Below are 26230 nucleotides of genomic sequence, written 5' to 3' on the forward strand. Positions count from 1 at the left end.
TCCCCCCCCCCCCCCCCTCCCCCTCTGGTCCTAACCTGGCTGTCCAGCCCCAGGAAAATGAGCATCATGAAGAAGAGACAAGCCCACAGAGGAGACAGAGGCATCATGGTCACAGCTTTAGGGTAGGCTATGAAGGCTAAGCCTGGACCTGGTGTAAACGACAACAATAACAACATTAGCAACAACAACACACAGCTTCAGGGTTTAGACTACGAAGGTTAGGCCGTTGATAGATACTGCTGAATGTGTCTACATGGCACTCAATGTGATCAAGAACATGAGATTCAGAAGAACATATTACACATGTCAGCAATTTGCTATTTACATGCAAATAATCACAAATCTGCAGACAAACAGTCCTCTGTGAGCCAACTGGTCTGTCCTTTCACTTCCTCCCATCTCCTGCCAAACTCCTCCCATCTCCTGCAAAAGACCTGCCAAACTCCTCCCATTTCCTGCCAAACTCCTCCCATCTCCTGCAAAAGACCTACAAAACTCCTCCCATCTCCTGCAAAAGCCCTGCCAAACTCCTCCCATCTCCTGTCAAACTCCTCACATCTCCTGCCAAACTCCTCCCATCTGACAAACTACTCCCATTTCCCATCTCCTGCCAAAGTCCTCCCACCTCCTCACATCGCCTGCCAAACTCCTCCCATCTCCTGCCAAAGTCCTGCCATCCCCTGCCAAACTCCTCCCATCTCCTGTCAAACTCCTCACATCTGACAAACTACTCCCATTTCCCATCTCCTGCCAAAGTCCTCCCACCTCCTCACATCTCCTGTCAAACTCCTCACATCTCCTGCCAAACTCCTCACATCTCCTGTCAAACTCCTCACATCTGACAAACTACTCCCATTTCCCATCTCCTGCCAAAGTCCTCCCACCTCCTTACATCGCCTGCCAAACTCCTCCCATCTCCTGCCAAAGTCCTCCCACCTCCTCACATCGCCTGCCAAACTCCTCCCATCTCCTGCCAAAGTCCTGCCATCCCCTGCCAAACTCCTCCCATCTCCTGCCAAACTCCTCCCATCTGCCCCACTTCATAACACTGCCTCTGCCTCTGCCTCTGCCTCTGCCTCTGCCTCTGCCTCTGCCTCTGCCTCTCTCCACACAGCTGAATCATTGATGTTGGACTTGAATAAGACATAGCACAGCGGTGGATCTACTACTCTAAGAGCTTCTGAGAGGAAGGCAGTTACATCATCATCATCCTCCTCCATCAGTTCCAGTCATACAGAAGGCTGGGTTTGTCAGTAGAACCACGAACTGGCATGCAGCTCAACAGTCCTTTAACCTCTTGAATCTAGGGGGCACTATTTTCATTTTTGGAAAAATAACGTAATATTGTCTGTGAGTATAACAGAACTGATATTGCAGGGGAAAGCCTGAGAAAAATCCAATCAGGAAGTGACTCTGGCATGGCATGCAGCTCAACAGTCCTTTCACAAAGACCTCTGAGTGCAGGGTTGGAGAGAAATGGAAAAACCTGCACTCGTTGGAAACACAGTCTTAAGAAGTTTTCATTTCTCAAGATGGACGCTTTTTCGGCAACAGCCACTTATCCTCTATTTGACATTGTCTGGTGCTAAAGAGAACAAGATGATCATTTTTTACCAGACTCTGCCACGGCCTCGATGGGCACACCCTGTTCTAGGGCCATGAAGCCAAGCACAGAGAAGATGGCGAAGCCCGCCACAAAGCTGGTCCCACTATTCAGACAGCACAGCATGATGCAGTCCCTGTGGAACAGACAGACAGACAGACAGACAGACAGAACCTTAATTTGATAACTCTGTTGTTTTCCTGAACCACAGGATTTACATCGTTATAATTACAGTATTGTATTTTTCATGTAGCCCTACCATTGACCAGCTAATAGTTTAATTACCGATCAAGCAACATTAACTTGGCAGAACAGTGTGAAGGGGTTCAAATCCTGTTGCTGAAGGATTATTTTTCTGGCACAAAACTGGCCAAATTAAGAGAGAACACCATGAACCTGTCCCTAGAACACACATTTACTAATGCAGTCCCTAGAACACACATTTACTAATGCAGTCCCTGGAACACACATTTACTAATGCAGTCCCTGGAACACACATTTACTAATGCAGTCCCTAGAACACACATTTACTAATGCAGTCCCTAGAACACACATTTACTAATGCAGTCCCTGGAACACACATTTACTAATGCAGTCCCTGGAACACACATTTACTAATGCAGTCCCTGGAAAACACATTTACTAATGCAGTCCCCTGGAACACACATTTACTAATGCAGTCCCTGGAACACACATTTACTAATGCAGTCCCTAGAACACATTTACTAATGCAGTCCCTGGAAAACACATTTACTAATGCAGTCCCTGGAAAACACATTTACTAATGCAGTCCCTGGAAAACACATTTACTAATGCAGTCCCTGGAACACACATTTACTAATGCAGTCCCTGGAACACACATTTACTAATGCAGTCCCTAGAACACATTTACTAATGCAGTCCCTAGAACACACATTTACTAATGCAGTCCCTAGAACACACATTTACTAATGCAGTCCCTGGAACACACATTTACTAATGCAGTCCCTGGAACACACATTTACTAATGCAGTCCCTGGAAAACACATTTACTAATGCAGTCCCCTGGAACACACATTTACTAATGCAGTCCCTGGAACACACATTTACTAATGCAGTCCCTAGAACACATTTACTAATGCAGTCCCTGGAAAACACATTTACTAATGCAGTCCCTGGAAAACACATTTACTAATGCAGTCCCTGGAAAACACATTTACTAATGCAGTCCCTGGAACACACATTTACTAATGCAGTCCCTGGAACACACATTTACTAATGCAGTCCCTAGAACACATTTACTAATGCAGTCCCCTGGAACACATTTACTAATGCAGTCCCCTGGAACACACACTTACTAATGCAGTCCCCTGGAACACACATTTACTAATGCAGTCCCTAGAACACACATTTACTAATGCAGTCCCTGGAACACACATTTACTAATGCAGTCCCTAGAACACACATTTACTAATGCAGTCCCCTGGAACACACATGTATTAATGCAGTCCCTGGAACACACATTTACTAATGCAGTCCCTAGAACACATTTACTAATGCAGTCCCCTGGAACACATTTACTAATGCAGTCCCCTGGAACACACACTTACTAATGCAGTCCCCTGGAACACACATTTACTAATACAGTCCCTAGAACACACATTTACTAATGCAGTCCCCTGGAACACACATTTACTAATGCAGTCCCTGGAAAACACATTTACTAATGCAGTCCCTAGAACACACATTTACTAATGCAGTCCCTGGAACATACATTTACTAATGCAGTCCCTGGAACATACATTTACTAATGCAGTCCCTGGAACACACATTTACTAATGCAGTCACTGGAAAACACATTTACTAATGCAGTCCCTAGAACACACATTTACTAATGCAGTCCCTGGAACACACATTTACTAATGCAGTCCCTGGAACACACATTTACTAATGCAGTCCCTGGAACACACATTTACTAATGCAGTCCCTAGAAAACACATTTACTAATTTTCTGTGTGTCAGTCTAACCAGTAGTATTTTCTGTGTGTCAGTCTAACCAGTAGTATTATCTGTGTGTCAGTCTTACCGGCAGTATTGGCTGTGTGTCAGTCTAACCGGTAGTATTGTCAGTGTGTCAGTCTAACCAGCAGTATTGTCTGTGTGTCAGTCTAACCGGTAGTATTGTCTGTGTGTCAGTCTAACCAGCAGTATTGCCTCTGTGTCAGTCTAACCGGTAGTATTGTCTGTGTGTCAGTCTAACCGGTAGTATTTTCTGTGTGTCAGTCTAACCAGTAGTATTTTCTGTGTGTCAGTCTAACCAGTAGTATTATCTGTGTGTCAGTCTTACCGGCAGTATTGGCTGTGTGTCAGTCTAACCGGTAGTATTGTCAGTGTGTCAGTCTAACTAGTAGTATTGTCTGTGTGTCAGTCTAACCGGTAGTATTGTCAGTCTTACCGGTAGTATTGTCTGTGTGTCAGTCTAACCTGTAGTATTGTCAGTCCAACCGGTAGTATTGTCAGTCTAACCGGTAGCATTGTCTGTGTGTCAGTCTAACCAGTAGTATACTAACTGGTAGTATTGTCAGTCTTACCAGTAGTATTGTCAGTCTTACCAGTAGTATTGCATGTGTGTAAATCTAACCTGTAGTATTGTCAGTCTTACCAGTAGTATTGTATGTGTGTCAGTCTAACCAGTAGTATTGTCTGTGTGTCAGTCTTACCAGTAATATTGTCAGTCTTACCGGTAGTATTGTCAGTCTTACCAGTAGGATTGTCTGTGTGTCAGTCTAACCAGTAGTATTGTCAGTCTTACCGGTAGTATTGTCAGTCTAAACAGTAGTATTGTCTGTGTGCCAGTCTAACCAGTAGTCTTGTCTGTGTGTCAATCTAACCAGTAGTATTGTCTGTGTGTCAGTCAAACCGGTAGTATTGTCTGTGTGTCAGTCTAACCAGTAGTATTGTCTGTGTGTCAGTCTTACCAGTAGTATTGTCTGTGTGTCAGTCTAACCAGTAGTATTGTCTGTATGTCAGTCTTACAGGTAGTATTGTCAGTCTTATCGGTAGTATTGTCTGTGTGTCAGTGTTACGGTGCGTGAATGAGGACCCAAAAGCGAATTAACGTAAACAGAGCTTCTTTAATGACAAAACATAGGTAGGCTCAGATGGACCGGCAGATTCCGACAGGACAGGACAAGGTTGCAGCAAACATGACGATAGTCTGGTTCAGGCATGAATAACACAAACAAGAATCCGACAAAGACAGAAACAGGAACAGAGAGAGATATAGAGACCTAATCAGAGGGAAAAAGGGAACAGGTGGGAAAAGGGGTGACGAGGTAGTTAGGAGGAGACAAGGAACAGCTGGGGGAAAGAGGGGGAGAAAAGGTAACCTAAAACGACCAGCAGAGGGAGACAGGGTGAAGAGAAAGGACAGAAACAAGACACAACATGACAATACATGACAGTACCCCCCCACTCACCGAGCGCCTCCTGGCGCACTCGAGGAGGAAACCTGGCGGCAACGGAGGAAATCATCGATCAGCGCACGGTCCAGCACGTCCCGAGAGGGAACCCAACTCCTCTCCTCAGGACCGTACCCCTCCCAATCTACTAGGTACTGATGACCACGGCCCCGAGGACGCATGTCCAAAATCCTACGGACCCTGTAGATGGGTGCGCCCTCGACAAGGATGGGGGGGGGGGGGAAGACGAGCGGGGGCGCGAAGAACGGGCTTGACACAGGAGACATGGAAGACCGGGTGGACGCGACGAAGATATCGCGGAAGAAGAAGTCGCACTGCGACAGGATTAATGATCTGAGAAATACGGAACGGACCAATGAACCGCGGGGTCAACTTGCGAGAAGCGGTCTTAAGGGGAAGGTTCTGAGTGGAGAGCCAAACTCTCTGACCGCGACAATATCTAGGACTCTTAGTTCTACGCTTATTAGCAGCTCTCACAGTCTGCGCCCTATAACGGCAAAGTGCAGACCTGACCCTCTTCCAGGTGCGCTCGCAACGTTGGACAAAAGCCTGAGCGGAGGGGACGCTGGACTCGGCGAACTGAGATGAGAACAGCGGAGGCTGGTACCCGAGGCTACTCTGAAAAGGAGATAGCCCGGTCGCAGACGAAGGAAGCGAGTTGTGGGCGTATTCTGCCCAGGGGAGCTGTTCTGACCAAGACGCAGGGTTGCGAAAAGAAAGACTGCGTAAGATGCGACCAATAGTCTGATTGGCCCGTTCTGCTTGACCGTTAGACTGGGGGTGAAAGCCGGAAGAGAGACTGACGGAAGCCCCAATCAAACGGCAAAACTCCCTCCAAAATTGAGACGTGAATTGCGGACCTCTGTCCGAAACGACGTCTGACGGAAGGCCATGAATTCTGAAAACATTCTCGATGATGATTTGTGCCGTCTCTTTAGCAGAAGGAAGCTTAGCAAGGGGAATAAAATGAGCCGCCTTAGAGAACCTGTCGACAACCGTAAGAATAACAGTCTTCCCCGCTGACGAAGGCAGTCCGGTGACAAAATCTAAGGCGATGTGAGACCACGGTCGAGAGGGAATGGGAAGCGGCCTGAGACGGCCGGCAGGAGGGGAGTTACCGGACTTAGTCTGCGCGCAGACCGAACAAGCAGCCACGAAGCGACGCGTGTCATGCTCCCGGGTGGACCACCAAAAACGCTGGCGAATGGAAGCAAGCGTACCCCGAACGCCAGGGTGGCCGGCTAACTTGGCAGAGTGAGCCCACTGAAGAACGGCCAGACGAGTAGGAACGGGAACGAAAAGAAGGTTTCTAGGACAAGCGCGCGGCGACGGAGTTTGAGTGAGTGCTTGCTTTACCTGCCTCTCAATTCCCCAGACAGTCAACCCGACAACACGCCCCTCAGGGAGAATCCCCTCGGGGTCAGTGGAGGCTACTGAAGAACTGAAGAGACGAGATAAAGCATCAGGCTTGGTGTTCTTAGAGCCCGGACGATAAGAAATCACGAACTCGAAACGAGCGAAAAACAGCGCCCAGCGCGCCTGACGCGCATTAAGTCGTTTGGCAGAACGGATGTACTCAAGGTTCCTATGGTCAGTCCAAACGACAAAAGGAACGGTCGCCCCCTCCAACCACTGCCGCCATTCGCCTAGGGCTAAGCGGATGGCGAGCAGTTCGCGGTTTCCCACATCATAGTTACGTTCCGACGGCGACAGGCGATGAGAAAAATACGCGCAAGGGTGGACCTTGTCGTCAGAGAGGAAGCGCTGAGAAAGAATGGCTCCCACGCCCACCTCTGACGCGTCAACCTCGACAACGAACTGTCTAGTGACGTCAGGTGTAACAAGGATAGGTGCGGATGTAAAACGATTCTTGAGGAGATCAAAAGCTCCCTGGGCGGAAACGGACCACTTAAAGCACGTCTTGACAGAAGTAAGGGCTGTGAGAGGAGCTGCCACCTGACCGAAATTACGGATGAAACGACGATAGAAGTTTGCGAAGCCGAGAAAGCGCTGCAGCTCGACGCGTGACTTAGGGACGGGCCAATCAATGACAGCTTGGACCTTAGCGGGATCCATCTTAATGCCTTCAGCGGAAATAACAGAACCGAGAAATGTGACGGAGGAGGCATGAAAAGAGCACTTCTCAGCCTTCACAAAAAGACAATTCTCTAAAAGGCGCTGGAGGACACGTCGAACGTGCTGAACATGAATCTGGAGTGACGGTGAAAAAATCAGGATATCGTCAAGGTAAACGAAAACAAAGATGTTCAGCATGTCTCTCAGGACATCATTGACTAATGCCTGAAAGACAGCTGGAGCGTTAGCGAGGCCGAAAGGAAGAACCCGGTATTCAAAGTGCCCTAACGGAGTGTTAAACGCCGTCTTCCACTCGTCCCCCTCCCTGATGCGCACGAGATGGTAAGCGTTACGAAGGTCCAACTTAGTGAAAAACCTGGCTCCCTGCAGGATCTCGAAGGCTGAAGACATAAGAGGAAGCGGATAACGATTCTTCACTGTTATGTCATTCAGCCCTCGATAATCTATGCAGGGGCGCAGGGACCCGTCCTTCTTCTTAACAAAAAAAAACCCCGCTCCGGCGGGAGAGGAGGAGGGGACTATGGTACCGGCGGCAAGAGCTACAGACAAATAATCTTCGAGAGCCTTACGTTCGGGAGCCGACAGAGAGTATAGTCTACCCCGGGAGGGAGTGGTTCCCGGAAGGAGATCAATACTACAATCATACGACCGGTGTGGAGGAAGAGAGGTGGCCCTGGACCGACTGAACACCGTGCGCAGATCGTGATATTCCTCCGGCACCCCTGTCAAATCACCAGGCTCCTGCTGTGAAGAAGAGACAGAGGAAACAGGAGGGATAGCAGACATTAAACATTTCACATGACAAGAGACGTTCCAGGAGAGGATAGAATTACTAGACCAATTAATGGAAGGATTATGACAAACTAGCCAGGGATGGCCCAAAACAACAGGTGTAAAAGGTGAACGAAAAATTAAAAAAGAAATGGTTTCGCTATGATTACCAGAAACAGTGAGGGTTAAAGGTAGCGTCTCACGCTGAATCCTGGGGAGAGGACTACCATCCAGGGCGAACAAGGCCGTGGACTCCCTTAACTGTCTGAGAGGAATGTCATGTTCCCGAGCCCAGGTCTCGTCCATAAAACAGCCCTCCGCCCCAGAGTCTATTAAGGCACTGCAGGAAGCTGACGAACCGGTCCAGCGTAGATGGACCGACAAGGTAGTGCAGGATCTTGAAGGAGAGACAGGAGTAGTAGCGCTCACCAGTAGCCCTCCGCTTACTGATGAGCTCTGGCTTTTACTGGACATGAAGTGACAAAATGACCAGCAGAACCGCAATAGAGACAGAGGCGGTTGGTGATTCTCCGTTCCCTCTCCTTAGTCGAGATGCGGATACCTCCCAGCTGCATAGGCTCAGCACCCGAGCCGGCAGAGGAAGATGGTAGTGATGCGGAGAGGGGGGCAACGGAGAACGCGAGCTCCTTTCCACGAGCTCGGTGACGAAGATCAACCCGTCGCTCAATGCGAATAGCGAGTTCCATCAAGGAATCCACGCTGGAAGGAACCTCCCGGGAGAGAATCTCATCCTTTACCTCTGCGCGGAGACCCTCCAGAAAACGAGCGAGCAAAGCCGGCTCGTTCCAGCCACTGGAGGCAGCAAGAGTGCGAAACTCAATAGAGTAGTCTGTTATGGATCGATTACCTTGACATAGGGAAGACAGGGCCCTGGAAGCCTCCTCCCCAAAAACAGATCGATCAAAAACCCGTATCATCTCCTCCTTAAAGTCCTGATACTGGTTAGTACACTCAGCCCTTGCCTCCCAGATTGCCGTGCCCCACTCACGAGCCCGTCCAGTAAGGAGAGATATGACGTAGGCGACACGAGCAGTGCTCCTGGAGTAAGTGTTGGGCTGGAGAGAAAACACAATATCACACTGGGTGAGGAACGAGCGGCATTCAGTGGGCTCCCCAGAGTAACACGGCGGGTTATTGATTCTGGGCTCCGGAGATTCGAAAGCCCTGGAAGTGGCCGGTGGATCGAGGCGGAGATGGTGAACCTGTTCTGTGAGGTTGGAGACTTGGGTGGCCAGGGTCTCAACGGCATGTCGAGCAGCAGACAATTCCTGCTCGTGTCTGCCTAGCATCGCTCCCTGGATCTCGACGGCTGAGTGGAGAGGATCCGAAGTCGCTGGGTCCATTCTTGGTCGGATTCTTCTGTTACGGTGCGTGAATGAGGACCCAAAAGCGAATTAACGTAAACAGAGCTTCTTTAATGACAAAACATAGGTAGGCTCAGATGGACCGGCAGATTCCGACAGGACAGGACAAGGTTGCAGCAAACATGACGATAGTCTGGTTCAGGCATGAATAACACAAACAAGAATCCGACAAAGACAGAAACAGGAACAGAGAGAGATATAGAGACCTAATCAGAGGGAAAAAGGGAACAGGTGGGAAAAGGGGTGACGAGGTAGTTAGGAGGAGACAAGGAACAGCTGGGGGAAAGAGGGGGAGAAAAGGTAACCTAAAACGACCAGCAGAGGGAGACAGGGTGAAGAGAAAGGACAGAAACAAGACACAACATGACAATACATGACAGTCAGTCTAACCAGTAGTATTGTCTTTGTGTCAGTCTAACAGTAGTATTGTCAGTCTAACCAGTAGTATTGTCTGTGTGTCAGTCTAACCAGTAGTATTGTCTGTGTGTCAGTCTAACCGGTAGTATTTTCTGTGTGTCAGTCTAACCAGTAGTATTGTCTGTGTGTCAGTCTAACCAGTAGTATTGTCAGTCTAACCAGCAGTATTGTCTGTGTGTCAGTCTAACCGGTAGTATTGTCTGTGTGTCAGTCTAACCGGTAGTACTTTCTGTGTGTCAGTCTAACCGGTAGTATTGTCAGTCTAACCGGTAGTATTGTCTGTGTGTCAGTCTGACCTGTAGTATTGTCTGTGTGTCAGTCTAACCAGCAGTATTGTCAGTCTAACCAGTAGTATTGTCAGTCTAACCGGTAGTATTGTCAGTCTAACCAGTAGTATTGTCAGTCTAACCAGTAGTATTGTCAGTCTAAACAGTAGTATTGTCAGTCTAACCAGTAGTATTGTCAGTCTAACCAGCAGCATTGTCTGTGTGTCAGTCTAACCGGTAGTATTGTCTGTGTGTCAGTCTAACCGGTAGTATTTTCTGTGTGTCAGTCTAACCGTTAGTATTGTCAGTCTTACCGTTAGTATTGTCAGTCTAACCAGCAGTATTGTCTGTGTGTCAGTCTAACCGGTAGTATTGTCTGTGTGTCAGTCTAACCGGTAGTATTTTCTGTGTGTCAGTCTAACCAGTCGTATTTTCTGTGTGTCAGTCTAACCGGTAGTATTATCTGTGTGTAAGTCTTAGCGGCAGTATTGACTGTGTGTCAGTCTAACCGGTACTATTGTCAGTGTGTCAGTCCAACCAGTAGTATTGTCTGTGTGTCAGTCTAACCGGTAGTATTGTCAGTCTTACCGGTAGTATTGTCTGTGTGTCAGTCTAACCTGTAGTAGTGTCAGTCCAACTGGTAGTATTGTCAGTCTAACTGGTAGTATTGTCTGTGTGTCAGTCTAACCTGTAGTATTGTCAGTCTAACCTTTAGTATTGTCTATGTGTCAGTCTAACCAGTAGTATTGTCAGTCTAACCAGTAATATTGTCAGTCTAACCAGCAGTATTGTATGTGTGTCAGTCTAACCGGTAGTATTGTCTGTGTGTCAGTCTAACCGGTAGTATTTTCTGTGTGTCAGTCTAACCAGTCGTATTTTCTGTGTGTCAGTCTAACCGGTAGTATTGTCAGTCTTACCGGTAGTATTGTCTGTGTGTCAGTCTAACCTGTAGTAGTGTCAGTCCAACTGGTAGTGTTGTCAGTCTAACCGGTAGTATTGTCTGTGTGTCAGTCTAACCTGTAGTATTGTCAGTCTAACCTTTAGTATTGTCTATGTGTCAGTCTAACCAGTAGTATTGTCAGTCTAACCAGTAATATTGTCAGTCTAACCAGCAGTATTGTCTGTGTGTCAGTCTAACCGGTAGTATTGTCTGTGTGTCAGTCTAACCGGTAGTATTTTCTGTGTGTCAGTCTAACCAGTCGTATTTTCTGTGTGTCAGTCTAACCGGTAGTATTATCTGTGTGTAAGTCTTAGCGGCAGTATTGTCTGTGTGTCAGTCTAACCAGTAGTATTGTCTGTGTGTCAGTCTAACCAGTAGTATTGTCAGTCTAACCAGCAGTATTGTCTGTGTGTCAGTCTAACCGGTAGTATTGTCTGTGTGTCAGTCTAACCGGTAGTACTTTCTGTGTGTCAGTCTAACCGGTAGTATTGTCAGTCTAACCGGTAGTATTGTCTGTGTGTCAGTCTGACCTGTAGTATTGTCTGTGTGTCAGTCTAACCAGCAGTATTGTCAGTCTAACCAGTAGTATTGTCAGTCTAACCGGTAGTATTGTCAGTCTAACCAGTAGTATTGTCAGTCTAACCAGTAGTATTGTCAGTCTAAACAGTAGTATTGTCAGTCTAACCAGTAGTATTGTCAGTCTAACCAGCAGCATTGTCTGTGTGTCAGTCTAACCGGTAGTATTGTCTGTGTGTCAGTCTAACCGGTAGTATTTTCTGTGTGTCAGTCTAACCGTTAGTATTGTCAGTCTTACCGTTAGTATTGTCAGTCTAACCAGCAGTATTGTCTGTGTGTCAGTCTAACCGGTAGTATTGTCTGTGTGTCAGTCTAACCGGTAGTATTTTCTGTGTGTCAGTCTAACCAGTCGTATTTTCTGTGTGTCAGTCTAACCGGTAGTATTATCTGTGTGTAAGTCTTAGCGGCAGTATTGACTGTGTGTCAGTCTAACCGGTAGTATTGTCAGTGTGTCAGTCCAACCAGTAGTATTGTCTGTGTGTCAGTCTAACCGGTAGTATTGTCAGTCTTACCGGTAGTATTGTCTGTGTGTCAGTCTAACCTGTAGTAGTGTCAGTCCAACTGGTAGTATTGTCAGTCTAACTGGTAGTATTGTCTGTGTGTCAGTCTAACCTGTAGTATTGTCAGTCTAACCTTTAGTATTGTCTATGTGTCAGTCTAACCAGTAGTATTGTCAGTCTAACCAGTAATATTGTCAGTCTAACCAGCAGTATTGTATGTGTGTCAGTCTAACCGGTAGTATTGTCTGTGTGTCAGTCTAACCGGTAGTATTTTCTGTGTGTCAGTCTAACCAGTCGTATTTTCTGTGTGTCAGTCTAACCGGTAGTATTGTCAGTCTTACCGGTAGTATTGTCTGTGTGTCAGTCTAACCTGTAGTAGTGTCAGTCCAACTGGTAGTGTTGTCAGTCTAACCGGTAGTATTGTCTGTGTGTCAGTCTAACCTGTAGTATTGTCAGTCTAACCTTTAGTATTGTCTATGTGTCAGTCTAACCAGTAGTATTGTCAGTCTAACCAGTAATATTGTCAGTCTAACCAGCAGTATTGTCTGTGTGTCAGTCTAACCGGTAGTATTGTCTGTGTGTCAGTCTAACCGGTAGTATTTTCTGTGTGTCAGTCTAACCAGTCGTATTTTCTGTGTGTCAGTCTAACCGGTAGTATTATCTGTGTGTAAGTCTTAGCGGCAGTATTGTCTGTGTGTCAGTCTAACCGGTAGTATTGTCAGTGTGTCAGTCCAACCAGTAGTATTGTCTGTGTGTCAGTCTAACCGGTAGTATTGTCAGTCTTACCGGTAGTATTGTCTGTGTGTCAGTCTAACCTGTAGTAGTGTCAGTCCAACTGGTAGTATTGTCAGTCTAACCGGTAGTATTGTCTGTGTGTCAGTCTAACCTGTAGTATTGTCAGTCTAACCTTAGGCAGTATATTGTCTGTGTGTCAGTCTAACCGGTAGTATTGTCAGTGTGTCAGTCCAACCAGTAGTATTGTCTGTGTGTCAGTCTAACCGGTAGTATTGTCAGTCTTACCGGTAGTATTGTCTGTGTGTCAGTCTAACCTGTAGTAGTGTCAGTCCAACTGGTAGTATTGTCAGTCTAACCGGTAGTATTGTCTGTGTGTCAGTCTAACCTGTAGTATTGTCAGTCTAACCTTTAGTATTGTCTATGTGTCAGTCTAACCAGTAGTATTGTCAGTCTAACCAGTAATATTGTCAGTCTAACCGGTAGTATTGTCTGTGTGTCAGTCTAACCAGTAGTATTGTCTGTGTGTCAGTCTAACTAGTAGTATTGTCAGTCTAACCAGCAGTATTGTCTGTGTGTCAGTCTAACCGGTAGTATTGTCTGTGTGTCAGTCTAACCGGTAGTACTTTCTGTGTGTCAGTCTAACCGGTAGTATTGTCAGTCTTACTGTTAGTATTGTCGTCTAACCAGCAGTATTGTCTGTGGGTCAGTCTAACCGGTAGTATTTTCTGTGTGTCAGTCTAACCAGTAGTATTGTCTGTGTGTCAGTCTTACCGGCAGTATTGTCTGTGTGTCAGTCTAACCGGTAGTATTGTCAGTGTGTCAGTCTAACCAGTAGTATTGTCTGTGTGTCAGTCTAACCGGTAGTATTGTCAGTCTTACCGGTAGTATTGTCTGTGTGTCAGTCTAACCTGTAGTATTGTCAGTCCAACCGGTAGTATTGTCAGTCTAACTGGTAGTATTGTCTGTGTGTCAGTCTAACCTGTAGTATTGTCAGTCTAACCTTTAGTATTGTCTATGTGTCAGTCTAAACAGTAGTATTGTCAGTCTAACCAGTAATATTGTCAGTCTAACCGGTAGTATTGTCTGTGTGTCAGTCTGACCTGTAGTATTGTCTGTGTGTCAGTCTAACCAGCAGTATTGTCAGTCTAACCAGTAGTATTGTCAGTCTAACCGGTAGTATTGTCAGTCTAACCAGTAGTATTGCCAGTCTAACCAGTAGTATTGTCAGTCTAACCAGTAGTATTGTCAGTCTAAACAGTAGTATTGTCTGTGTGTCAGTCTAACCTGTAGTATTGTCAGTCTAACCTTTAGTATTGTCTATGTGTCAGTCTAACCAGTAGTATTGTCAGTCTAACCAGTAATATTGTCAGTCTAACCGGTAGTATTGTCTGTGTGTCAGTCTGACCTGTAGTATTGTCTGTGTGTCAGTCTAACCAGCAGTATTGTCAGTCTAACCAGTAGTATTGTCAGTCTAACCGGTAGTATTGTCAGTCTAACCAGTAGTATTGTCAGTCTAACCAGTAGTATTGTCAGTCTATCCAGTAGTATTGTCAGTCTAAACAGTAGTATTGTCAGTCTAACCAGTAGTATTGTCAGTCTAACCAGCAGTATTGTCTGTGTGTCAGTCTAACCGGTAGTATTGTCTGTGTGTCAGTCTAACCGGTAGTATTTTCTGTGTGTCAGTTTAACCGGTAGTATTGTCAGTCTTACCGTTAGTATTGTCAGTCTAACCAGCAGTATTGTCTGTGTGTCAGTCTAACCGGTAGTATTGTCTGTGTGTCAGGCTAACCGGTAGTATTTTCTGTGTGTCAGTCTAACCAGTAGTATTTTCTGTGTGTCAGTCTAACCAGTAGTATTATCTGTGTGTCAGTCTTACCGGCAGTATTGTCTGTGTGTCAGTCTAACCGGTAGTATTGTCAGTGTGTCAGTCTAACCAGTAGTATTGCCTGTGTGTCAGTCTAACCTGTAGTATTGTCAGTCCAACCGGTAGTATTGTCAGTCTAACCGGTAGTATTGTCTGTGTGTCAGTCTAACCTGTAGTATTGTCAGTCTAACCTTTAGTATTGTCTATGTGTCAGTCTAACCAGTAGTATTGTCAGTCTAACCAGTAATATTGTCAGTCTAACCGGTAGTATTGTCTGTGTGTCAGTCTAACCTGTAGTATTGTCTGTGTGTCAGTCTAACCAGCAGTATTGTCAGTCTAACCAGTAGTATTGTCAGTCTAACCGGTAGTATTGTCAGTCTAACCAGTAGTATTGCCAGTCTAACCAGTAGTATTGTCAGTCTAACCAGTAGTATTGTCAGTCTAAACAGTAGTATTGTCTGTGTGTCAGTCTAACCTGTAGTATTGTCAGTCTAACCTTTAGTATTGTCTATGTGTCAGTCTAACCAGTAGTATTGTCAGTCTAACCAGTAATATTGTCAGTCTAACCGGTAGTATTGTCTGTGTGTCAGTCTGACCTGTAGTATTGTCTGTGTGTCAGTCTAACCAGCAGTATTGTCAGTCTAACCAGTAGTATTGTCAGTCTAACCGGTAGTATTGTCAGTCTAACCAGTAGTATTGTCAGTCTAACCAGTAGTATTGTCAGTCTATCCAGTAGTATTGTCAGTCTAAACAGTAGTATTGTCAGTCTAACCAGTAGTATTGTCAGTCTAACCAGCAGTATTGTCTGTGTGTCAGTCTAACCGGTAGTATTGTCTGTGTGTCAGTCTAACCGGTAGTATTTTCTGTGTGTCAGTTTAACCGGTAGTATTGTCAGTCTTACCGTTAGTATTGTCAGTCTAACCAGCAGTATTGTCTGTGTGTCAGTCTAACCGGTAGTATTGTCTGTGTGTCAGGCTAACCGGTAGTATTTTCTGTGTGTCAGTCTAACCAGTAGTATTTTCTGTGTGTCAGTCTAACCAGTAGTATTATCTGTGTGTCAGTCTTACCGGCAGTATTGTCTGTGTGTCAGTCTAACCGGTAGTATTGTCAGTGTGTCAGTCTAACCAGTAGTATTGCCTGTGTGTCAGTCTAACCTGTAGTATTGTCAGTCCAACCGGTAGTATTGTCTGTGTGTCAGTCTAACCTGTAGTATTGTCAGTGTGTCAGTCTAACCAGTAGTATTGTCAGTCTAACCAGCAGTATTGTCTGTGTGTCAGTCTAACCGGTAGTATTGTCTGTGTGTCAGTCTAACCGGTAGTACTTTCTGTGTGTCAGTCTAACCGGTAGTATTGTCAGTCTAACCGGTAGTATTGTCTGTGTGTCAGTCTGACCTGTAGTATTGTCTGTGTGTCAGTCTAACCAGCAGTATTGTCAGTCTAACCAGTAGTATTGTCAGTCTAACCGGTAGTATTGTCAGTCTAACCAGTAGTATTGTCAGTCTAACCAGTAGTATTGTCAGTCTAAACAGTAGTATTGTCAGTCTAACCAGTAGTATTGTCAGTCTAACCAGCAGCATTGTCTGTGTGTCAGTCTAACCGGTAGTATTGTCTGTGTGTCAGTCTAACCGGTAGTATTTTCTGTGTGTCAGTCTAACCGTTAGTATTGTCAGTCTTACCGTTAGTATTGTCAGTCTAACCAGCAGTATTGTCTGTGTGTCAGTCTAACCGGTAGTATTGTCTGTGTGTCAGTCTAACCGGTAGTATTTTCTGTGTGTCAGTCTAACCAGTCGTATTTTCTGTGTGTCAGTCTAACCGGTAGTATTATCTGTGTGTAAGTCTTAGCGGCAGTATTGACTGTGTGTCAGTCTAACCGGTAGTATTGTCAGTGTGTCAGTCCAACCAGTAGTATTGTCTGTGTGTCAGTCTAACCGGTAGTATTGTCAGTCTTACCGGTAGTATTGTCTGTGTGTCAGTCTAACCTGTAGTAGTGTCAGTCCAACTGGTAGTATTGTCAGTCTAACTGGTAGTATTGTCTGTGTGTCAGTCTAACCTGTAGTATTGTCAGTCTAACCTTTAGTATTGTCTATGTGTCAGTCTAACCAGTAGTATTGTCAGTCTAACCAGTAATATTGTCAGTCTAACCAGCAGTATTGTATGTGTGTCAGTCTAACCGGTAGTATTGTCTGTGTGTCAGTCTAACCGGTAGTATTTTCTGTGTGTCAGTCTAACCAGTCGTATTTTCTGTGTGTCAGTCTAACCGGTAGTATTGTCAGTCTTACCGGTAGTATTGTCTGTGTGTCAGTCTAACCTGTAGTAGTGTCAGTCCAACTGGTAGTGTTGTCAGTCTAACCGGTAGTATTGTCTGTGTGTCAGTCTAACCTGTAGTATTGTCAGTCTAACCTTTAGTATTGTCTATGTGTCAGTCTAACCAGTAGTATTGTCAGTCTAACCAGTAATATTGTCAGTCTAACCAGCAGTATTGTCTGTGTGTCAGTCTAACCGGTAGTATTGTCTGTGTGTCAGTCTAACCGGTAGTATTTTCTGTGTGTCAGTCTAACCAGTCGTATTTTCTGTGTGTCAGTCTAACCGGTAGTATTATCTGTGTGTAAGTCTTAGCGGCAGTATTGTCTGTGTGTCAGTCTAACCGGTAGTATTGTCAGTGTGTCAGTCCAACCAGTAGTATTGTCTGTGTGTCAGTCTAACCGGTAGTATTGTCAGTCTTACCGGTAGTATTGTCTGTGTGTCAGTCTAACCTGTAGTAGTGTCAGTCCAACTGGTAGTATTGTCAGTCTAACCGGTAGTATTGTCTGTGTGTCAGTCTAACCTGTAGTATTGTCAGTCTAACCTTAGGCAGTATATTGTCTGTGTGTCAGTCTAACCGGTAGTATTGTCAGTGTGTCAGTCCAACCAGTAGTATTGTCTGTGTGTCAGTCTAACCGGTAGTATTGTCAGTCTTACCGGTAGTATTGTCTGTGTGTCAGTCTAACCTGTAGTAGTGTCAGTCCAACTGGTAGTATTGTCAGTCTAACCGGTAGTATTGTCTGTGTGTCAGTCTAACCTGTAGTATTGTCAGTCTAACCTTTAGTATTGTCTATGTGTCAGTCTAACCAGTAGTATTGTCAGTCTAACCAGTAATATTGTCAGTCTAACCGGTAGTATTGTCTGTGTGTCAGTCTAACCAGTAGTATTGTCTGTGTGTCAGTCTAACTAGTAGTATTGTCAGTCTAACCAGCAGTATTGTCTGTGTGTCAGTCTAACCGGTAGTATTGTCTGTGTGTCAGTCTAACCGGTAGTACTTTCTGTGTGTCAGTCTAACCGGTAGTATTGTCAGTCTTACTGTTAGTATTGTCGTCTAACCAGCAGTATTGTCTGTGGGTCAGTCTAACCGGTAGTATTTTCTGTGTGTCAGTCTAACCAGTAGTATTGTCTGTGTGTCAGTCTTACCGGCAGTATTGTCTGTGTGTCAGTCTAACCGGTAGTATTGTCAGTGTGTCAGTCTAACCAGTAGTATTGTCTGTGTGTCAGTCTAACCGGTAGTATTGTCAGTCTTACCGGTAGTATTGTCTGTGTGTCAGTCTAACCTGTAGTATTGTCAGTCCAACCGGTAGTATTGTCAGTCTAACTGGTAGTATTGTCTGTGTGTCAGTCTAACCTGTAGTATTGTCAGTCTAACCTTTAGTATTGTCTATGTGTCAGTCTAAACAGTAGTATTGTCAGTCTAACCAGTAATATTGTCAGTCTAACCGGTAGTATTGTCTGTGTGTCAGTCTGACCTGTAGTATTGTCTGTGTGTCAGTCTAACCAGCAGTATTGTCAGTCTAACCAGTAGTATTGTCAGTCTAACCGGTAGTATTGTCAGTCTAACCAGTAGTATTGCCAGTCTAACCAGTAGTATTGTCAGTCTAACCAGTAGTATTGTCAGTCTAAACAGTAGTATTGTCTGTGTGTCAGTCTAACCTGTAGTATTGTCAGTCTAACCTTTAGTATTGTCTATGTGTCAGTCTAACCAGTAGTATTGTCAGTCTAACCAGTAATATTGTCAGTCTAACCGGTAGTATTGTCTGTGTGTCAGTCTGACCTGTAGTATTGTCTGTGTGTCAGTCTAACCAGCAGTATTGTCAGTCTAACCAGTAGTATTGTCAGTCTAACCGGTAGTATTGTCAGTCTAACCAGTAGTATTGTCAGTCTAACCAGTAGTATTGTCAGTCTATCCAGTAGTATTGTCAGTCTAAACAGTAGTATTGTCAGTCTAACCAGTAGTATTGTCAGTCTAACCAGCAGTATTGTCTGTGTGTCAGTCTAACCGGTAGTATTGTCTGTGTGTCAGTCTAACCGGTAGTATTTTCTGTGTGTCAGTTTAACCGGTAGTATTGTCAGTCTTACCGTTAGTATTGTCAGTCTAACCAGCAGTATTGTCTGTGTGTCAGTCTAACCGGTAGTATTGTCTGTGTGTCAGGCTAACCGGTAGTATTTTCTGTGTGTCAGTCTAACCAGTAGTATTTTCTGTGTGTCAGTCTAACCAGTAGTATTATCTGTGTGTCAGTCTTACCGGCAGTATTGTCTGTGTGTCAGTCTAACCGGTAGTATTGTCAGTGTGTCAGTCTAACCAGTAGTATTGCCTGTGTGTCAGTCTAACCTGTAGTATTGTCAGTCCAACCGGTAGTATTGTCAGTCTAACCGGTAGTATTGTCTGTGTGTCAGTCTAACCTGTAGTATTGTCAGTCTAACCTTTAGTATTGTCTATGTGTCAGTCTAACCAGTAGTATTGTCAGTCTAACCAGTAATATTGTCAGTCTAACCGGTAGTATTGTCTGTGTGTCAGTCTAACCTGTAGTATTGTCTGTGTGTCAGTCTAACCAGCAGTATTGTCAGTCTAACCAGTAGTATTGTCAGTCTAACCGGTAGTATTGTCAGTCTAACCAGTAGTATTGCCAGTCTAACCAGTAGTATTGTCAGTCTAACCAGTAGTATTGTCAGTCTAAACAGTAGTATTGTCTGTGTGTCAGTCTAACCTGTAGTATTGTCAGTCTAACCTTTAGTATTGTCTATGTGTCAGTCTAACCAGTAGTATTGTCAGTCTAACCAGTAATATTGTCAGTCTAACCGGTAGTATTGTCTGTGTGTCAGTCTGACCTGTAGTATTGTCTGTGTGTCAGTCTAACCAGCAGTATTGTCAGTCTAACCAGTAGTATTGTCAGTCTAACCGGTAGTATTGTCAGTCTAACCAGTAGTATTGTCAGTCTAACCAGTAGTATTGTCAGTCTATCCAGTAGTATTGTCAGTCTAAACAGTAGTATTGTCAGTCTAACCAGTAGTATTGTCAGTCTAACCAGCAGTATTGTCTGTGTGTCAGTCTAACCGGTAGTATTGTCTGTGTGTCAGTCTAACCGGTAGTATTTTCTGTGTGTCAGTTTAACCGGTAGTATTGTCAGTCTTACCGTTAGTATTGTCAGTCTAACCAGCAGTATTGTCTGTGTGTCAGTCTAACCGGTAGTATTGTCTGTGTGTCAGGCTAACCGGTAGTATTTTCTGTGTGTCAGTCTAACCAGTAGTATTTTCTGTGTGTCAGTCTAACCAGTAGTATTATCTGTGTGTCAGTCTTACCGGCAGTATTGTCTGTGTGTCAGTCTAACCGGTAGTATTGTCAGTGTGTCAGTCTAACCAGTAGTATTGCCTGTGTGTCAGTCTAACCTGTAGTATTGTCAGTCCAACCGGTAGTATTGTCTGTGTGTCAGTCTAACCTGTAGTATTGTCAGTCTAACCTTTAGTATTGTCTATGTGTCAGTCTAACCAGTAGTATTGTCAGTCTAACCAGTAATATTGTCAGTCTAACCGGTAGTATTGTCTGTGTGTCAGTCTAACCTGTAGTATTGTCTGTGTGTCAGTCTAACCAGCAGTATTGTCAGTCTAACCAGTAGTATTGTCAGTCTAACCAGTAGTATTGTCAGTCTAACCGGTAGTATTGTCAGTCTAACCAGTAGTATTGTCAGTCTAACCAGTAGTATTGTCAGTCTAACCAGTAGTATTGTCAGTCTAACCAGTAGTATTGTCAGTCTAACCGGTAGTATTGTCTGTGTGTCAGTCTAACCTGTAACAGTTGTTGTCGTAGCTGTTGTAGCTCCCCAGGGCCGTCAGACACCCCAAACAGATGGCATAGGAGAAGAAGATCTGAGTCCCAGCATCCACCCACACCTGAGGGACACAAGACACACACCATCACACACACACACCATCACACAAACCATCACACACACACCATCACACACACCATCACACAAACCATCACACACACACCATCACACACACCATCACACGCACACACCATCACACACACCATCACACAAACCATCACACACACACACCATCACACACACACCATCACACAAACCATCACACACACACACCCTCACACACACACCATCACACACACACACACACCATCACACACACCATCACACAAACCATCACACACACACCATCACACACACACCATCACACAAACCATCACACACACACCATCACACACAAACCATCACACACACACCATCACACACACACACACACCATCACACACACCATCACACAAACCATCACACACACACATACCATCACACACACCATCACACAAACCATCACACACACACCATCACACACACACCATCACACACACACCCTCACACACACACCATCACACACACCATCACACACACCATCACACACACACCATCACACAAACCATCACACACACACCCTCACACACACACCATCACACACACACCATCACACACACACCATCACACACACACCAACACACACACCCTCACACACACACCATCACACAAAGGAAGACAGACAACAGGATCAGAATCATGTTTGTATTCAGATCAATTATTTTTTTAATGTAGTTTTATTTAATAAGCAACCTTTTTTACGGTGCATGCATGAACCCTAGACCCTTGACCCTTGACCCTTGACGGCACTATACCAGTTCATGCATCTGATTGTAACTGTCATGGAAAATAAACGATGTTCCAAATGACTGTAGTTAGACAAACCTCTAGTGTAGAAACCAGAGGCTTTCAAGACTCTCCCAGGGAGAGAACAAAACACACAAATCATAGATCAACATCCTCCAAGTAGATTAGACGTTAAAACTGCCTCTGGGCAGTTCATTTACACTCATTCATAGAGTGAGACTGAATATCAGAGGTAGAAGACTGAATATCAGAGGTAGAAGACTGAATATCAGAGGTAGAAGACTGAATATCAGAGGTGAGACTGAATATCAGAGGTAGAAGACTGAATATCAGAGGTAGAAGACTGAATATCAGAGGTGAGACTGAATATCAGAGGTAGAAGACTGAATATCAGAGGTAGAAGACTGATTATCAGAGGTGAGACTGAATATCAGAGGTAGAAGACTGAATATCAGAGGTAGAAGACTGAATATCAGAGGTAGAAGACTGAATATCAGAGGTAGAAGACTGAATATCAGAGGTAGAAGACGGATTATCAGAGGTGAGACTGAATATCAGAGGTAGAAGACTGATTATCAGAGGTGAGACTGAATATCAGAGGTAGAAGACTGAATATCAGAGGTAGAAGACTGAATATCAGAGGTAGAAGACTGAATATCAGAGGTAGAAGACTGAATATCAGAGGTAGAAGACTGAATATCAGAGGTAGAAGACTGAATATCAGAGGTAAGACTGAATATCAGAGGTGAGACTGAATATCAGAGGTAGAAGACTGAATATCAGAGGTAGAAGACTGAATATCAGAGGTAGAAGACTGAATATCAGAGGTAGAAGACTGAATATCAGAGGTGAGACTGAATAATCAGAGGTAGAAGACTGAATATCAGAGGTGAGACTGAATATCAGAGGTGAGACTGAATATCAGAGGTGAGACTGAATATCAGAGGTAGAAGACTGAATATCAGAGGTGAGACTGAATATCAGAGGTAGAAGACTGAATATCAGAGGTAGAAGACTGAATATCAGAGGTAGAAGACTGCATATTAGAGGTAGAAGACTGAATATCAGAGGTAGAAGACTGAATATCAGAGGTGAGACTGAATATCAGAGGTGAGACTGAATATCAGAGGTGAGACTGAATATCAGAGGTAGAAGACTGAATATCAGAGGTAGAAGACTGAATATCAGAGGTAGAAGACTGAATATCAGAGGTGAGACTGAATATCAGAGGTAGAAGACTGATTATCAGAGGTGAGACTGAATATCAGAGGTAGAAGACTGAATATCAGAGGTAGAAGACTGAATATCAGAGGTAGAAGACTGAATATCAGAGGTAGAAGACTGAATATCAGAGGTGAGACTGAATAATCAGAGGTGAGACTGAATATCAGAGGTAGAAGACTGAATATCAGAGGTAGAATACTGAATATCAGAGGTGAGACTGAATATCAGAGGTAGAAGACTGAATATCAGAGATGAGACTGAATATCAGAGGTAGAATACTAAATATCAGAGGTAGAAGACTGAATATCAGAGGTAGAAGACTGATTATCAGAGGTAGAAGACTGAATATCAGAGGTGAGACTGAATATCAGAGGTAGAAGACTGAATATCAGAGGTAGAAGACTGATTATCAGAGGTGAGACTGAATAGCAGAGGTAGAAGACTGAATATCAGAGGTAGAAGACTGAATATCAGAGGTAGAAGACTGAATATCAGAGGTAGAAGACTGAATATCAGAGGTAGAAGACTGAATATCAGAGGTAGAAGACTGAATATCAGAGGTAGAAGACTGAATATCAGAGGTGAGACTGAATAATCAGAGGTGAGACTGAATATCAGAGGTAGAAGACTGAATATCAGAGGTAGAATACTGAATATCAGAGGTGAGACTGAATATCAGAGGTAGAAGACTGAATATCAGAGATGAGACTGAATATCAGAGGTAGAATACTAAATATCAGAGGTAGAAGACTGAATATCAGAGGTAGAAGACTGATTATCAGAGGTAGAAGACTGAATATCAGAGGTGAGACTGAATATCAGAGGTAGAAGACTGAATATCAGAGGTAGAAGACTGATTATCAGAGGTGAGACTGAATAGCAGAGGTAGAAGACTGAATATCAGAGGTAGAAGACTGAATATCAGAGGTAGAAGACTGAATATCAGAGGTAGAAGACTGAATATCAGAGGTGAGACTGAATATCAGAGGTAGAAGACTGAATATCAGAGGTAGAAGACTGAATATCAGAGGTAGAAGACTGAATATCAGAGGTAGAAGACTGATTATCAGAGGTGAGACTGAATATCAGAGGTAGAAGACTGAATATCAGAGGTGAGACTGAATATCAGAGGTAGAAGCCTGAATATCAGAGGTAGAAGACTGAATATCAGAGGTAGAAGACTGAATATCAGAGGTAGAAGACTGCATATCAGAGGTAGAAGACTGAATATCAGAGGTAAGACTGAATATCAGAGGTGAGACTGAATATCAGAGGTAGAAGACTGAATATCAGAGGTAGAAGACTGAATATCAGAGGTGAGACTGAATAATCAGAGGTAGAAGACTGAATATCAGAGGTGAGACTGAATATCAGAGGTAGAAGACTGAATATCAGAAGTGAGACTGAATATCAGAGGTAGAAGACTGAATATCAGAGGTAGAAGACTGAATATCAGAGGTAGAAGACTGAATATCAGAGGTAGAAGACTGAATATCAGAGGTAGAAGACTGATTATCAGAGGTGAGACTGAATATCAGAGGTGAGACTGAATATCAGAGGTAGAAGGCTGAATATCAGAGGTAGAAGACTGAATATCAGAGGTAGAAGACTGAATATCAGAGGTGAGACTGAATATCAGAGGTGAGACTGAATATCAGAGGTAGAAGACTGAATATCAGAGGTAGAAGACCGAATATCAGAGGTAAGACTGAATATCAGAGGTGAGACTGAATATCAGAGGTAGAAGACTGAATATCAGAGGTAGAAGACTGAATATCAGAGGTAGAAGACTGAATATCAGAGGTAGAAGACTGAATATCAGAGGTGAGACTGAATATCAGAGGTGAGACTGAATATCAGAGGTAGAAGACTGAATATCAGAGGTAGAAGACTGAATATCAGAGGTAGAAGACTGAATATCAGAGGTAGAAGACTGAATATCAGAGGTGAGACTGAATATCAGAGGTGAGACTGAATATCAGAGGTAGAAGACTGAATATCAGAGGTAGAAGACTGAATATCAGAGGTGAGACTGAATATCAGAGGTGAGACTGAATATCAGAGGTAGAAGACTGAATATCAGAGGTGAGACTGAATATCAGAGGTAGAAGACTGAATATCAGAGGTGAGACTGAATATCAGAGGTAGAAGACTGAATATCAGAGGTGAGACTGAATATCAGAGGTAGAAGACTGAATATCAGAGGTGAGACTGAATATCAGAGGTAGAAGACTGAATATCAGAGGTGAGACTGAATATCAGAGGTAGAAGACTGATTATCAGAGGTGAGACTGAATATCAAGTCAACCCTTAGCCCTTGATCTCAGAGGGTCAAATAGATGTTAGGGTATCCGTCTTGCCCTCTGATAAGCCACGTGGAATTATCCCTATTTTAGCTCATACCTACATGTACCCGATCCTCTCATATCTCCTTAAGTCCCTAGGGGAGATGTGCCTAGGACAATGGGGTGAGGGGTTTTTGGTTTGAGATTCAGAGACAATTTCCCTGAGAGCACCCTGAGAGCACCCCGAGAGCACCCTGAGAGCACCCCGAGAGCACCCCGAGAGCACCCCGAGAGCACCTCGAGAGCACCCCGAGAGCACCCTGAGAGCACCCTCCTATCATCAATATTTACAGCTTCAAATATCCAAAAGACAGACATAAAGTGGATTATGAAGCTAGACAGAGACAGTGTCAGCGAGTGTGCAAACCAAGAGAACAAACAGAGCAGAACCTAGAGAGGCACAATGGATTCATGCTAACCTGCGTCCCAAACGAGTCTCTATTATAGCGCACTACTACCCTATAGGCCCTGGTCAAAAGTAGTGCACTATTTAGGGAATAGGGTGCCATTAAGGGGGTGTAAACTGGCTATAACATCACCATTCAGCCATACAGTTTTAGCTCCCTGCACCCTGTCTCCACGGAAACCTAGCTGACCTCTCAGACACAGATCTCTACCTCCATCCAATAACATTCTTTCTATGGTTCTGATGTTCATTAATGTCCTTTCAGTTCGTACACACAAACACACGGAGAGACACTCACGGACAGACACACACAGAAACACACACAGAGACACACACAGAGAGACACACACGGAGAAACACACACAGAGACACACACGGAGAGACACACACGGAGGCACACACAGAGACACACACAGAGACACACACAGAGACACACACAGAGACACACACGGAGAGACACACACGGAGAAACACACACAGAGACACACACGGAGAAACACACACAGAGACACACACGGAGAGACAAACACGGAGGCACACACAGAGACACACACAGAGACACACACAGAGACACACACGGAGAGACACACACGGAGGCACACACAGAGACACACACAGAGACACACACGGAGAAACACACAGAGACACACACGGAGAAACACAC

General features: G+C 44.5%; 1 protein-coding gene across 3 annotated transcripts in view; it reads right to left on the minus strand.

Moving 5' to 3' along the window:
- Positions 1-26230, minus strand: part of slc6a11b (solute carrier family 6 member 11b) — an 86760-nt gene that overhangs the window by 8885 nt on the left and 51645 nt on the right. For all 3 annotated transcript variants that reach the window (XM_090242346.1, XM_090242345.1, XM_090242347.1), the window contains exons 8-10: positions 20703-20806; positions 1615-1739; positions 36-148 (exon numbers count right to left, since the gene is read on the minus strand). In XM_090242346.1, coding sequence (XP_090098472.1) covers positions 36-148; positions 1615-1739; positions 20703-20806 — 342 coding nt within the window. The remainder of the gene's footprint in view (positions 1-35; positions 149-1614; positions 1740-20702; positions 20807-26230) is intronic.

The sequence above is a fragment of the Oncorhynchus mykiss genome, chromosome 7 (genome assembly GCF_057628025.1).
Source record: "Oncorhynchus mykiss isolate SJ-2025 chromosome 7, ASM5762802v1, whole genome shotgun sequence".
NCBI lineage: Eukaryota > Metazoa > Chordata > Actinopteri > Salmoniformes > Salmonidae > Oncorhynchus > Oncorhynchus mykiss.